Source organism: Bolinopsis microptera, chromosome 10 (genome assembly GCF_026151205.1).
Source record: "Bolinopsis microptera isolate Bmic1 chromosome 10, MBARI_Bmic_1.0, whole genome shotgun sequence".
Lineage (NCBI taxonomy): Eukaryota > Metazoa > Ctenophora > Tentaculata > Lobata > Bolinopsidae > Bolinopsis > Bolinopsis microptera.
In genome coordinates, this window is record NC_087081.1 from 4,123,520 (window position 1) to 4,139,918 (window position 16,399).

Consider the following 16,399-nt stretch of genomic DNA (forward strand, 5'->3'; position numbering starts at 1 on the left):
AAATCACTTGGAGTGAGACCGTTACCCTATGCTAAGAAGAAGCAAGTCGGGGACGAGTTACAGAGAATGATCAACGAAGGGATTTTGAGCAAAATTGAGGGAGCAAGTCCTTGGGGAACACCCGTAGTTCCAGTGTTTAAAGGAGAGAAGACAAGGATTTGTGGATCATACAATCTCACGTTGAATCCAGGGATGGCAGCTCAGCAATACCCGTTACCTTCAATAGAAGAGTGCTTTAACAAGGTAACAGGGGGTAAGAAGTTTACTAAGCTGGATGTTCGACAACCTTACAACAACATTCCGATCAGAAAGGAAGACAGGATTTTAACGACAATCAACACCCATCTAGGACAGTTGATGTGGAACCGGTTACCGTATGGTATCGCACCCGCTGCTGCGATTTTTCAGGAGACCATTGACCAAACTCTAGCCGGGATTCAAATGTGTTGTTGTAGAGTCGACGATATTCTCATATCAGGAAAAGACGATGAAGAACACATGACCATTTTGAACGAGGTCATAACAAGATTAGAAAATCAAGGATACAGATGTAAACCGGAGAAATCCCAGTTCATGGAAGACGAAGTGACGTACCTAGGTCACACTGTGAACAAAGACGGAATAAAGCCTGTAAAATCCAAAGTGGAAGATTTACTGAAGATGAAAGTACCAAAGTCGGTGGACGAACTTGTATCATTTCTTGGAGGAGTGAACTACTACAGAAGGTTCATTGCAAACATGTCTCAGATTATTGCACCCTTAGACGAACTCAGGAAGAAAGGAGTCAAATGGAAATGGGGCAAGGAACAACAGAAATCTTGGGAGAAACTGAGAAACATGTTAAGTTCGGAGACAGTTCTGACTTTGTACAATCCTAATCTACCGCTAAAGCTAGATACAGACGCATCATCACATGGATTAGGCGATGTTTTGTCGCATGTAATGCCTGACGGAACTGAAAGACCTGTTGAGTACATCTCACGCACCTTGACATCTGCAGAAAAGAACTACTCACAGATCGACAAGGAAGCTACAGCAATTGTCTGGGGAGTCAAGCGTTTTCACCTCTACCTGTACGGGAGGAAGTTTAAGCTAGTCACTGATAACTAACCGCTAGTCCACATATTCAATAAGAACAAACAGTTATCGGTCATGACAGCAGCAAGACTAACCAGATGGTCGATATTCCTTATGGATTACGATTACGAAATAGCATATCGTTCGACCAAAGCCCATGGTAATGCAGACATGCTATCAAGATTACCAGTTCCACACACTAAACAGGACGAAGAAGAAGCTAAGGAAGAGCTAGTCTTCAGTGTGGACATTGAAGATACCTGTTTAACTGCTAAGAAGATCGAGAGTTACACCAAGAAAGACCCGATTTTGTCAAAAGTGTTACACTACATCATGAATGGATGGCCGGACAAAGGCATACAATTCAGTGAAGAGATGACAGCTTACTGGAACAGAAGAAGTGAATTATCTGTGGAGCTAGGATGTATAACGTGGGGTTGCAGAGTCATTATTCCCAGCAAACTACGATCGACAGTGTTGGAGATGCTACATGTCACACACCTTGGGATGAGTGGAATGAAGACTCTGGCTCGTTCTTACGTGTACTGGCCATGGATTAACTCAGAGATTGAACAGTTAGCCAGCACATGTAAAAGTTGTGGTAAACATGGGAAGAGTTTACCAAGTCTCACTGAACATCCGTGGACCAAACCCACTATGCCTTGGCAGCGCGTACATATTGACTACGCAGGCCCATTCTTCAACAAAATGTGGTTAGTTGTCTATGATGCTTACACAAGATGGCCAGAAGTGATAAAGATGAACAAAGACACCACTCCAGCAGCTACTATCAGAGCACTACGAGAGATATTTAGTAGAAACGGACTGCCATTCGTCATAGTAAGCGACAATGGAACCAACTTTACCTCTGACGAGTTTGAAAAGTTCTTATCATCTAACAACATCAGACACTTAAAGACAGGAACATATCACCCGAAAAGTAACGGTTGTTGTGAACGGTTAATTGTAGGAACTTTCAAATCTGCTATGAAAAAGATGAACGAAGATTGTAAAGATATTCACAAGAATTTAGCGAACTTCTTGATCCGGTACAGAAACACGCCACACAGTGTAACAGGTACACCACCAGCAGAGGCGATGTTTAAAAGATCGCTCAGATCCAGACTTCATCAGATTACCCTACTGGATCAGCAGAAAGTTGGCAGCATGGATATCGAGAAGGAGCAAGCAGTTCTTGATTCTAGCAGAATTCGAAACAGACAGTTTGAAGAACAACAAGACGTGTATGTTCAACCACCTACAGCTAAAGACACATGGAAAGAAGGTGTTATTGAAAAAAGACTGGGCAATTCCAACATGTATGAAGTACAGTTTGGTGGGAGAAAAGTTGTAAAACACGCAGATCAGATCAAGAAGAGACTGAGACCAATGTTACAGCGAAAGAAACCAACTTTGTATAGTCCCCCAGGTAATCTAGAAACTAGCAATAGTCATGTCCAGTCGAATGTTTCACCATTGCACAATTCACCAGTACGTGGTCCGTTAGAGTTAGAGAATGTTTCACCAGCACGTGTTCCATCAGTGAGTGTTTCACAATCACAACCACCTACACCTATTCAAGCCACTGTAACACGACCTACTACTTCTAACGTGACTACACAGTCTACACGATTGACAACTACTAAAACTAACAACACACCCAACACGGGATCTGCACCAGTATCACTTCGCAGATCTGACAGACTGGCTAACAAACCAAGACGTCGTTGGAATTAATTAATTTATTACAGATTGTTTTTACTCATTTTATACGACAGCTTATTTTGTTTTAAGTGTAAAGGCACTACGTGCAGTGTATTGTAATATCGAACGAAGATGTTTATTTTGATACCCGATAGATGAAGGACATTTTAACATTTGATTTCTAACATGAAACGGCAGTTTAAATCGGAAAGCAACTTGTCACGAGACTTTTATTTTAACTGGCATACGGCAGATTTTAACATTCGTAGAAAGAGAGAGAATGTGAATTTGGATTTTATGTATTTTATGTAAAACGCGGACGTCGTTATATTATAGAGAATTTGTTGTTTTCAGTCACGCGCATTAAACGCGCGCAATTTAATTTAATTCTGTAAACGTGGTCCGAGCTGAGACGAATCTTAATGTTTTCGATACGCAAACGATTTGAACATTGAACAAGGAGGAATGTTATATATTGATATATGATTTTATATTGTTAACTAATCATACTAATAGCCTTTAGGTTTTAGGAAGTGATCGTTTCAATTGTTCATCACTGATAAGAACCCCGGAACACAACACTATTGACGTCAGGTAACGTCAAGTGAAGATCAAGAAAAAAGCGTGGGATTTATCATTAATTGATTAATATTTAAACGGTTATAATAGAGTAACGGTGAGTAAGTAAATTATAGAATATCAGATAAATATTAAATTTAGTATTATATATACCTTATTGGTCATAATTATCACGTACATTACTTTCACACTTAAGACCTTAGTGTGAATGATTATGTCCGTGAAAATAATGTCTGTGGCATTAAGGTCCGTGAATAATAAAGTCCGGTAATTATTTCCATTCATTTTAGTGTGTGTGTCCCTACGTATGCGTAGATATGTTTGTAGCCGATTGCTATATTAGCTTATTAGTATACTAGGACAAATATAATCACTTATTATAGTAATCTTACTATAAGCGTAACAAAGTAAACGATGTTATCGTCAAACTAAAAGTTTCATGGATTTGAGAACAACAATCTTCAGTGACATGATTACAATTAAATTTTACTATACAGGTTGTTTTAAAAAATAATGTCCTGATTTTAAAAAACAATAAATTTTTTTATAAAGGATCGGTTTATAAACGGGTGGCATGGGACCTCAAGCCAAGACATTTGAGAAACTGCTTTGCAACAAACTTGCTTATAAGAAAAAGCAGAATTACAACGATACTATAAATTATTATCGGTGTAAATTATCATTTTTAATTAGGAAATTAATTTTATTGTGTATTAGAGGATCAAGAAATACCTCAAACAAAACTTACGAATTAATTAACATGGATGATTTAGAATTTAACTCTTTCGAATCGAAAGTCAACTAATTTTTTCAGTCCCATGGACTGGGTTTTATTTTTGCAATGATGATGTTCATAATATATAACCTGTAATACTATTCTGTATATATCTAATTTCGTTTTCCAAAAAAAAGTTTATGAAGCTTACAAATTTAATTTTAAGCTCATTTGTTCCAGCGATTCAACTTTGATAATTTTTTTGGCTCTGTTCCAAAAAGTCGAATTTTGAGAAATGGGGGTTCACAAAAGAAAAAAAAACTCGATAATGTATATAAATTAGCGAGACGATATATATTATATATGTATGTATATATTATTTACTGTGCATTTCACTTTTTTGCCCGTTCGTGTTCCCTTATTCGCTTATTCTCTCAGAACACGGAACACCTCGGATGCACTTGTTCGTTCTAGTACCTAGCGGTCGACACTTTGACAGTCATCATACTGTTATGGATTTATATGGCACAGTTGACATGAAAACTTTCTCTTATCAGTCATTATCATTTATCATGTCACCCATCACAACAATTTGAACTTCGATAATACCTCACATGAATATATCGACAGTTAACTTTTTCTCACTACGACATTCTTAAAGTTGTCACACAGTATTAAATTTTCATTAAACATCCACAAATCGAGAATCATTTAATTTTTAAATGGAATTTTACCGAATTAAAACTTAGTGTGTGTGTTTGAGCGATTTGTACAACATTCCTGCAATGTTTCAAATTATAGTCCAAATTTTTAATGTGTTTATCCGTATCATTTCACTGACACCACGGCATGAACTTTAACGCGACTTTCCGCAAAAACCTTAAAAGATATACAACTGAAACTTCTTTGACTGGGTCAAATCCTTTAATGGCCTCCAAATCAGTACGAACAAATACAAAATACAAATTGGCCAAGGAATAGGAAAATTTTAGAGCCCAAAATTTGGACCCCCAAGTGGTGTCAAAAACACGAATTAAATAGGTAATAATTATTTTAGTATTTTGAGTCTTGACACCACTTTAGGGTTACTAGCAGGAACCCGTCAAACCTTTAAGACTGGTGTCAAGGCTCTTTGGTGGCCGGATCAGTTTCCTACCCTAAAGTCTCCCAGTAAAAATAATTATTACCTATTTAATTCGCGTTTTTGACACCACTTGGGGGTCCAAATTTTGGGTACTAAAATTCTTATTCCTTGGCCGATTTTCGATTTTTTCATGCTGATTTGAAGGCCATTAAAGCATTTGAATCAGTTAAAAAAGTTTCAGTTTTATATCTTGTACGGTTTTTGCGGAAACCCGTGTTAAAGTTGATGCCGTGGTGTCAGTAAAATGGTGCGGATAAATAAATATATATATATCGTCTCGCTTTATATATATTAGGGTTATACGGGTTCCTGCTAGTCCTTATAATCCTTAGTCACATTCTACAGTTCAGAAAAAGAGTAAAACAATTATTAAAAAATCACCAAAAATTTTCACAATTTTTGGACATTTTTGGGCGGTCATGAGCTTAAATAAATATGTCGGTGAAAAATTTGGTCCGTGACAATTATGTCCAATAAGGTAAATAAATGATTTAACAGTGAATATTTGGATAGGAAAAGTAAAATACTGATAGGAGCTGCAACATACTGAAGTCTTTAGGTCCAAAAATACACCCATGACGCTCACTTAAAAACAACTCTAAATCAGTAGGCTGTCACTTTATTAATATTAATGCATCACACCGCTACCTCCACTGCACTAAAAGTTATACAATAAATTCTAGAATCCTAATTTTGTATCGTGATGGAGACCGGTGTCCATACAAAACATTTACTAGGTTGCCGTTTGGTGTGAGCAATAGCGAACAGCACGAACACTCCTTTGCCCCGTCAACAGCTATATCTAATCTATTTAAAGAGTGACAACCATACTACACATTGAATTAGGATTCCTTTAAATATCAAATTGATTTATTGTAAACTTGTTTATTCTGTAATAAATGGCATACAATTTAAATTTTTTTTAAACTGAAATTTTTGTTTAACTGAACTGCTGTCAGTGTCACAAAACCCATAAGTGCAATATAAACTGAAAAACTGAAAGTAGTGGATATTAATGAAGTAGTGGATATTAATAAAGTAGTGGATATTAATAAGAAAAGTGTTAACTTGTTAAGTGCACTGTGTGAGTAACAGTAAAGCTGCACTATCCTGGCAAGATGATGCAATTTAGAAGATGAGATGATACAGATTAGGATGGGGAAATTGTCTAACCTGTCCATTTAATGGACACCACCTCTTATCAACCCACCTATAGTAACCATAGTAACCATAGTAACCATAGTAACCATAGTAACCATAGTAACCATAGTAACCATAGTAACCATAGTAACCACACCTATTAAACTATTAAAGTAACTTATTTAAGTGACGGATAACAAATGCAAAATGTCACCTGACTGAACAGTTTGCTAAAAAGAACCTGCCTTGTATTACAATGTTGCTCTGCTCTAACCATCTCTTGCAATGCACTTGGGTGGCATATTTTCATTACTGTTAAACAATTGCCCACGTGAACGGATGCGACGCGCAAGGTGCCCACGTGCACGCGCAAGGTGTACCTCTCAAAACCAATTATAGATTGATCGGAAAGAAAATGACCATTAAGAGCGTGAGCATGTTGTAACTTCGACGCGTTATAACCATTGTATTCCACCGATCAGCTCTCCATTGGCATGGTTCGTGTCTTTACGGGCAATCTTCATTAAATTCATTAGATCAACCACCGTCAGTTTATGGTCAATATATTTATATATAGCTTTCAAGAGATGCGATATGAAGCTTTCGGGTTTGAGAGAGTGCATCACCATGGTGAGCGGAGATGTGATTAGCAAGCTCTGAACTAATCAGTCAGGTTTGAAGTTATTCTACAAGCTTACAAGGTGTCCTGACATTTCAATTAGATTGCATGATTGATCTATCTTTATACAATTATAGATGTGTACGCAATTCCATCATAATAATAAATGCAGTTCGAGGCTGAGGCTGTTAGAGTCAGAAACTAGGATCGAAAACAGGGAGGTGTGAGATAAAAATAATCTGTAGATAATCAAATTGTCGATTTTAAACGACAAACACATTTTTTTCAAAAAATATGCATCGCCATCACAACGCACATCTATATAGTACAATTTCATTTTTAAAGAAAATGAAACAACCATTATTATGTGTGTGTGTGTGTGTGTGTGTGTGTGTGTGTGTGTGTGTGTGTGTGTGTGTGTGTGTGTGTGTGTGTGTGTGTGTGTGTGTGTGTGTGTGTGTGTGTGTGTGTGTGTGTGTGTGTGTGTGTGTGTGTGTGTGTGTGTGTGTGTGTGTGTGTGTGTGTGTGTGTGTGTGTGTGTGTGTGTGTGTGTGTGTGTGTGTGTGTGTGTGTGTGTGTGTGTGTGTGTGTGTGTGTGTGTGTGTGTGTGTGTGTGTGTGTGTGTGTGTGTGTGTGTGTGTGTGTGTGTGTGTGTGTGTGTGTGTGTGTGTGTGTGTGTGTGTGTGTGTGTGTGTGTGTGTGTGTGTGTGTGTGTGTGTGTGTGTGTGTGTGTGTGTGTGTGTGTGTGTGTGTGTATTCATTGCAGAAGTTATTGTACTTTGTTTTTTAGTTCATTGCATTGTCTTATTAATTTTGTATTTGTTCTGAAGGATTGTTTCAATTTACTTGCAATCATATTTTTTATTGTGTTATTTTTTGGAAACACAAACTGAAATTTTTTCAAACAATACATATAAATTAATAATTATACAGAATAGAATGACCCTTAATAAACCGAGATATACAAAAAGAAAACCAATCTAAGTGTCCATTATATCGGAACACAAATTATGTTTTGAAAGAGGTCCAGAGGGGTAACCAAAACACGGTAGTGTGCAGTAAGAAATACATCACCCGCAATAACATTGAGCCCGATAAGCAAATAAACTGGAATAAATAAATCGATCAAACATAAAATATTGTACTCATGACATCGTTTTGAAAGATTTACATAAAAGCGCTCAGCTCAATGTATCAGCAATCACTAGTTACTATAGTAACCATGGTGACCATACTACCATAGTAACGACGCTACGGTAACTCACTAAAGTATAAGCACTACCGTCCTCAGTAGCATTCTGTCTTTATAACATTTATACAGTATCTATCAGTAGCAATAGTTATTATAGACTAAAATTATAGAGCTACAGTAACCATAGTAACCATAGTAACAACGCTACGGTAACTCACTAAAGTAAGCACTACCGTCCTCAGTAGCATTATGTCTATACAGTATCTCAGTAGCAATAACAGGTATGAGTACCAACGCCCCCACAATCATGACGAAGGTACACATGAAGTATTTGAATATGGTAGCAGTGTGTGTAGTCTGCAGCTTGTTGTTGTACTTGACTTGTGGCACTATCCGGGTTTCACTGATCCGGGCTTCACTTATTGAGCGAGTCTCTAGGATTGAGGATACCGGTATTTCTAGTGTTGCCTCTGTCACATCGGTCATTTTCCTGGTGAAATTGGACGGTCAGTTTTGGTTAATTGAAAATAATTTTCATTGAATTTGTTGAAATTTGTTGAATTTGTTGATCAATTGCTTAGTTAGAAAGCTATTATTTTGTATACAAGTTCCTGCACGTTTTCCTAAAGAAATTAAAATCGGAATTTGAAATTGATGGTACACTGTTGAAGTTCATTATGAACTATCTCAAAGACCGAAAACAGTGTGTTATAATTGGGGGATCCCATTCAGAACTTAAAAATGTCGAATCAGGGATTCCCCAAGTCTCCATTTTAGGACCTCTGTTCTTTGTACTCTTTATTAACGACATGTCAGAATGCGTAAGTGAAGGTACAAAGATGGCCCTATACGCTGATGACACCAAAATATGGCGTAAAATCGTGGGCTGGAGGGACCACGAGATCCTACAAGCAGACATAGATGCCCTGCATTGCTGGGCAGTAAGAAACAAAATGAAGTTTCATCCCAATAAATGCAGGGTGCTCTCTGTGTCTAGCAAAATGAACGAAAAGGGAATTTTGAGTTTTTCCCCTTCCAGTTCTTTGTCTACAACCTAAATGGAATGGCACAAGATTTCGTCCAAAGCGAAAAAGAACTCGGGGTCTTTGTTAGAACAGACCTTAAGTGGGAGGAGAACTTAGTCGCCCTCTGTACGAAAGGTAGTTCACGTCTAGGTCTAGTGAAAAGAACTCTACGGTTTATTAAGGACCGTAAACAAAAAAGGGCATTCTATCTAGCACTGGTTAGAAGCCTTTTCGAAAATTGCAGTGTTGTCTGGAGACTAACAAGTGTTTTCCTGAATAACAAAGTTGAAAACATCCAGCGCAGAGCAGTTAAGTGGATCCTTGGCGAACAGGATCGTCACTATAATGACATAGAATATTAGGCTCGGTTAAGAGAGCTAGACATGTTGCCAATGGAGCTGAAGTTTGAATACACAGACTTACTATTATTTCATCAGATATGCAATAGCCAATCTGTACTGGAGCTCCCATCCTATTTAACCCCGATAACAACCAGTGAACAGGGTAGATTGCGTTCAAACATAAGGCAACCCTCGAGATATAATGTATAAGTTGATACATCTCAAAATTGGATTACGCTGTGTTACACGAATGCTGCGCATTACGCATTGTTGTTGCCACATCTTCGGTCGCATCGTCATGGTGGCATTATCTATCATATTATTTATTTTGATAATTCTAAATTTGTGTGTTTAGATGGAGGTTTTATTAGTGAGTCTGGCATGGGGGTAGAAATATTACTTCTAATAGTAATACGTATACCCCCAGAGCTTGTACCACATACCCTAATTGCTTTTAGTATTTCTACAATATGGTCTACAACTTTTACACAGCATAATACCTCATGATATCGTTTATTTTAAATTCTCTTTGCTGTTTTGTATATTATGTACTATTTGTAAAAGTTTCAAATCAATCAAAATCAGTTGTGAATATAAAGTCGTGCCAATTTTGTCATTTTTTATCGACCCAAAATCAAACAATAAACACGTTGCTGATTGCTAAGAACAATTAAACGCTGGTTCCTGAGAAATAACTTCTTTTAAAAGAATTATTTAGGGAGGCAGGCAATTACAACTGTAAAACACAAAAGTTCGGGATTAGTGGATTAACTTTAAGATAACAAACACTGTCGGTCTCCTATAAAAGTATAAAAGTATAAAGCTATAAGTATTATACCCTCTGAAGGATTATAAGTTCAGTTGAGACTAACTTTCAAAGGCTCCAGAAAAATTGTTTACTAGATGGAACAGCTGATCAGAGAATATTTTTGTGATTAATTTTCTCAAACATTGGGTTTCGTTTTTGTGAAATAAGGAGATGAAAAAAATCATAAGTTGTTTATTAGTTTTCGGTATATGTTAACTATAAGACGTAAAATGATATGTTATCAAGGATGTTAAATAACCTTAGTATTGCTGTACAACTACTACAGATGTTAATCTTTATTCAAAATTCTCTTCGCCATAATATGAATCGAACATAAACTTTTTCTTAAATGTAGAGGTAGCAATCAACAGCATCGGTTAATTTGAAAATCAAATAAATTGACCTAGATATGAAATTTTGGGATAGAAATGAATTAATAAAGTTATAAGAAGAGTTGATTTTCTAAATGAGATACCTTATCGGACCTTATTTGGACGGACATTACTTGAACGCTGGAGGCCCTAGCGTTCATCTTAATGTCCGTTCAAATAAAGTCCGTTCAATTAATGTCCGTCCAAGTTAAAGTCCGTTGAAATTTTTTCAAAAATTTCTCCATTTCGAACTTTTTACCCAGAATATGACAACTATGAGAACTTTATTGTGCCAGAAAGACCAAGGAAAGGTTCTCCTTGGTCTGCCGGAGGCACAGAAAACTCTACTAGTATATGATGTTTTCAAGGGTCACTTGGCGGAAAAAGTGAACGAAATCATGGCACTCAACAACATAGTTCATGAGCTAGTCCCCGCCAACATGACAAACTTGTTCCAGCCTCTAGATATTACGGTAAATCGTGTTGCCAAGGACATTGTCCGACGTTTTTTTAGTTCATATTACTGAGGGGAGGTAATGAAACAGTGCTAGGAAAGCTCCACGTGATGTTAAGGTTAACCTAAAGTTGTCTAAGATAAAACCACTTCACGCCGAATGACTTGTAAAAGTTAACACTGAAATGCAGGACCGGGGTAGTTTGATAAAAAAGGTTTCCACAAAGCTAGAAATCACTGATGCTTGTTTAAGCATGGACTATTTCATGCACGAAAACCCATTTAATGAAGATGATATGTGATATTAGACACTGATCATGTACACATATTTAACATTTTTACTGCTTAATGAATGCTATTTTTACTTACTGTATAAAAAATGGATTAAAAAATCATTTGCTGAAATTAAAAAACGTCAAAAATTGAAAAAATTTCGGATTTTTGATGGTTTTGAATGCCTTCGAGCGTTCATATTAATGTCCGTTCACAATTATGTCCGTTCATGTAATGTCCGTCCAAATAAGGTCCGATAAGGTACTTACCAACCAAAAAGCGAAATAGACCGGCTTAGTTTGAGGATTTTCAATGCTTCCACGACGTAATGGTATGAATACAAAGCTTGCTAAATCACTCTACACTCGATCTTCGGGATTATTGCCTCCGAAACCAACCTGAATCGGTTCTTTTGCGATAGTGTAAACGCGACAACTAGCGCTAGTTGCCGACAACTAGCGCTAGTTAAAAGAGCCCCCGATGGTTGTAACCAACTTCAATCGATGTATTTTCGAACGCTGATTCTGAATCACCCCTGCATGACAGGGTTTATTTCTTGGGAAGCAGTTTAAGATGGTAAAGACTTTAAGAGGTATGGAATTTGGTTGACCGTCTGCAAATGCAAATTGATACCAAGAATCAAATCGGATGATTTAAGGCGCCGAAAAGACGGAAATTGGCGGACGCTAGATTTCCATTCACTATAACTATAAGTATAAGCTCTAATCAGCTCACTTCATAATAATAATATTGATAAATTATGCTTTAACTAGGGAAACACCCTTTTTTACAAAAGGGTGAAATGGAAAAAAATCCTTCAATTTTAATTTTGCAGAAAAAGATAATTTAACGATAATGTTAGCACAGCTGCAGCTCTGTAGATTCTGATTGAGAGAGGTTAAGCGGTAATACCTTTACCATTGTCGAGCCTTTGTCGGAATGCGCACTTTAATAAAACCTACGATCGTTTTGAAAACTTTTAGAAACAATTATGTTTCAGCCGGAGTTTCAGCCGGAGTTTCTGCTAACTTTACATTATTGAACTACTATCAGTACCAAATAACGGAGTAGTTCGCTGTTTATTAGTCTCATGATTGAAATACTGATATCTGGATATTATCCGGTTGGAAGAGACAAGGACAAGTGAAACAAGGAAGTTAGGAGTAAGGGCAAATTTTCGGCGTCAACGCCATCTTCAGGCTAAAATTGTTATAAATGTTAGTATATAATAAATGCTTCTATACTAGTTAAAATGCTAAATTGAAATTACACACACTGAATACAGGTTACATCAAATGGTATTATACATTACTGTAATGTATAATACCATTTGATGTAACCTGTATTCAGTGTGTGTAATTTCAATTTAGCATTTTAACTAGTATAGAAGCATTTATTATATACTAACATTTATAACAATTTTAGCCTGAAGATGGCGTTGACGCCGAAAATTTGCCCTTACTCCTAACTTCCTTGTTTCACTTGTCCTTGTCTCTTCCAACCGGATAATATCCAGATATCAGTACTATCAGTACCGTTTGATTTACTTTATAGTTTATACTGTTTAACACATGAAGACAACTGTAAATTGTTCACTAGCGTATTTAGTACGTTATACCACTTTATAGGTTTAATGATAGAACTTTGTCAAGGATCTCTATGTGGAGGCATTTTTCTCCTGTTCATACCAATGGCTCACTGCATCAAACGGACCTTTACCGATAGTTGAAATTCGTCATCTAGCGTCATCTAGCGTCATCAGGCGTCATTTCACGCTAGATGACGCTAGATGACGCTAAATGACGCTAGATGTCGAATTTCAACTATCGGTAAAGGTCCGTTTGATGCAGTGAGCCATTGGTATAAACAGGAGAATAATGCCTCCACATAGAGATCCTTGACAAATTTCTATCATTAAACCTATAAAGTGGTATAACGTACTAAATACGCTAGTGAACAATTTACAGTTGTCTTCATGTGTTAAACAGTATAAACTATAAAGTAAATCAAACGGTACTGATAGTAGTTCAATAATGTAAAGTTAGCAGAAATTCCGGCTGAAACTCCGGCTGAAACATAATTGTTTCTAAACGTTTTCAAAACGATCGTAGGTTTTTTTTAAAGTGCGCATTCCGACAAAGGCTCGATAATGGTAAAGGTATTACCGCTTAACCTCTCTAAATCAGAATCGACAGAGCTGCAGCTGTGCTAACATTATCGTTAAATTATCTTTTTCTGCAAAATTAAAATTGAAGGATTTTTTTCCATTTCACCCTTTTGTAAAAAAGGGTATTTCCCTAGTTAAAGCATAATTTATCAATATTATTATTATGAAGTGAGCTGATTAGAGCTTATACTTATAGTTATAGTGAATGGAAATCTAGCATCCGCCAATTTCCGTCTTTTCGGCGCCTTAAATCATCCGATTTGATTCTTGGTAGCAATTTGCATTTGCAGACGGTCAATCAAATTAATATCATTTCCTTTTGTTTGCGAAAGAGAGACACTGCCCATAATTATGGGTTTTGGTCAAATATCATCTCTGTTTGATTATAATATCAGGGTACTTTATCAAGTCGACATATAAACTGATATCTATCCAAATATAAACTGATATCTTCATTAATAAGGAGGTAGTTTCACTGATTTCGAAATTTTTCCTTTGAAAACATTTCCTTGTGTTCAGGTAAGCATATCGGTCGGATAAGTCATTATATCTGAGATTAAGCTGGACTCTGCACCGGGACCTGATGGTATTCCTGCTATTCTCCTCAAAAGATGTGCTTCAAGTTTGAGTGTTCCGATTCATCTCCTCTGGTCTGAGTCCATGTATACAGGCATCGTCCCAAGTTTCTACAAGACTGGATATATCACACCGCTTTTCAAGACAGGTAGTAGGTGTGCTAACTACAGACCGGTTACTCTGACCTCTTCCAGGGTAAACTTCTTTGCTGACGATACTAGGGAAACTGCCTGCTGCTTCAGGCTGATCTGTACGGTATTCTCGACTGGTCACGCTGCAACAACATTAAGCTCCACGAACAGAAGTTTGAGCTCTTGAATCTTCTCCACAACAGAAAGAGCCACTTCTCTGAACTCCCTTTTTACGTGGAAACTCTACTTTACAAGGTCACCAGCGAGAACATACTATAACCCGTTGAGAACTTTGGGGACCTCGGAGTTATGGTATCAAGCGATCTGAACTGGTCCAAACAGATCGGTAATATGATCAAGAAAGCTAGAAGCACATTATCATGGGTGTTTAGTGTCTTCAAAACTCGTGATAGGACCGTAATGACTACCCTGTAATATAAGTCTTTGGTCAGAAGCCTACTAGAGTACTGTTGTCCGCTGTGGGACCCTGTTAATGTGACTGAGATCCAGCTTTTGGAGAGGGTCCAGCGAACATTCACCAATCGCATATGCGGTCTGGAAAATAAGACCTATTGGGAGAGGCGTTAACATCTAAAACTGATGTCACTGCAGCGCAGAACTAGAAGGGAATGGTATACCATTCTGATGAGGTGGAAGATCCTTCACAATGTTGTCCCCAATTGCAGCAATATATTAGGTTCACAAAAACATCCAGACATGGTACCCGAGCAATCATCCCTTCCCTGTCTAGGCTGAGTTCCTTGAGCAACCAGACACTCTTTGATAGCTCATTCGCTGTAAGAGGACCAAACTATGGAACAAAGTGCCTGACACTATTAAGTAGCTGGAGCTACTTTTGAGTCATTTAAAGTTAGTTTGTCCTAAGTTTGTTGCTTTGATACCGGACAATCCTCCGATTGCCGGTAATAGATGCAGCTGGTCTATTTCCCTGGTAGACTACTCGCCATCGAGGTGGTCAGACATTTGATGACCCTTCCTGCTACGAGGATAAAGTCAACTAAAGTAACCAAAGTAAGTAACTCATATTTAACATGGTTTTTAAGGCACCTGAATATGGCGATTTTGGGTTTTTTACCTGATTTTGTATAACAGTGCTGGCGCGTATTTTGCACAAATTTCTTAAAAACCTCCGCATAACTATTTTTTATTCCTGTCATCTTTGACATTGAATCATTGAATGAGAATGTTTTGAACTAAAATTTAATCTTCTCAACGATTTCTGATGTGTCTTAATGCATGAAAAATAGTAAAGGGGGTAAATAGTAAAGCACAGGAGGACTATAGTGCAAAGAAACTGCTGCTAACTGCTGCTCACTGCTGCTCACTGCGGTTCACTGCTGCTCACCAGCTCACTGCTGCTAACTGCTGCTAGCTGCTGCTCACTGCTGATCACTGCTGCTCACTGCTGCTAACTGCTGCTGTTCATCCTGATTTTTTTGTGAAACTTGGTTTCGAGATAACAGTTGACCAACAAACAAGGACCGGTGACCAAACTTTTGAGGGGGTCCCGGACCCCAACCGCCAAACGGTGCCCGCGGGGCAGCCACGCCCATATTTGGTCCAAATTAGACCCAATTTAGCCAAATACCCTGAAAATGCCCAAAACCCTGATTTTAGGTGCTTTACTTGTAGCTAGTGGTCCCCTGAACTAGTATACGAATTTTCATAAATATTGGACAACAAATGACTGCGTTATGAGCAAAAAACTATATACCCATATTTGGACATACGCACTAAATTTGATCGATTTTGGCCCATAAATTGGTCAAATATCAATATTTTTGAATCAAACCAACTTTATATAAAAGGTAAGCCTAAACTACACAATCTCTATGATTATCAGCTGAATATCTACCTAACTGTGGATTCTGTGTTCAAATAATTGCAAAAAATGAACAAACTCGCCCATATCTCAGTTTGCGATATTTCAATATTTTGCAAAACTGACTTCGCTCAAAACAATAGAACTCAATAGGGTTTCAATATTTTTTCATAAAATTTTCTGAAATTTGCCGGGCATTTTTCAGAATTTGGCTGCCAAACTTTTTTAAAAGACTAACTC

At 37.4% G+C, this 16,399-nt stretch overlaps 1 protein-coding gene across 1 annotated transcript in view; it reads left to right on the forward strand.

Moving 5' to 3' along the window:
- The first annotated feature begins 1,152 nt into the window (after positions 1-1,152).
- Positions 1,153-16,399, forward strand: part of LOC134822240 (uncharacterized protein K02A2.6-like) — a 33,962-nt gene continuing 18,715 nt past the window's right edge. Inside the window, exon 1 of the mRNA XM_063833147.1 lies at positions 1,153-2,506. Within this exon, the coding sequence (XP_063689217.1) occupies positions 1,153-2,506 (1,354 nt within the window). The remainder of the gene's footprint in view (positions 2,507-16,399) is intronic.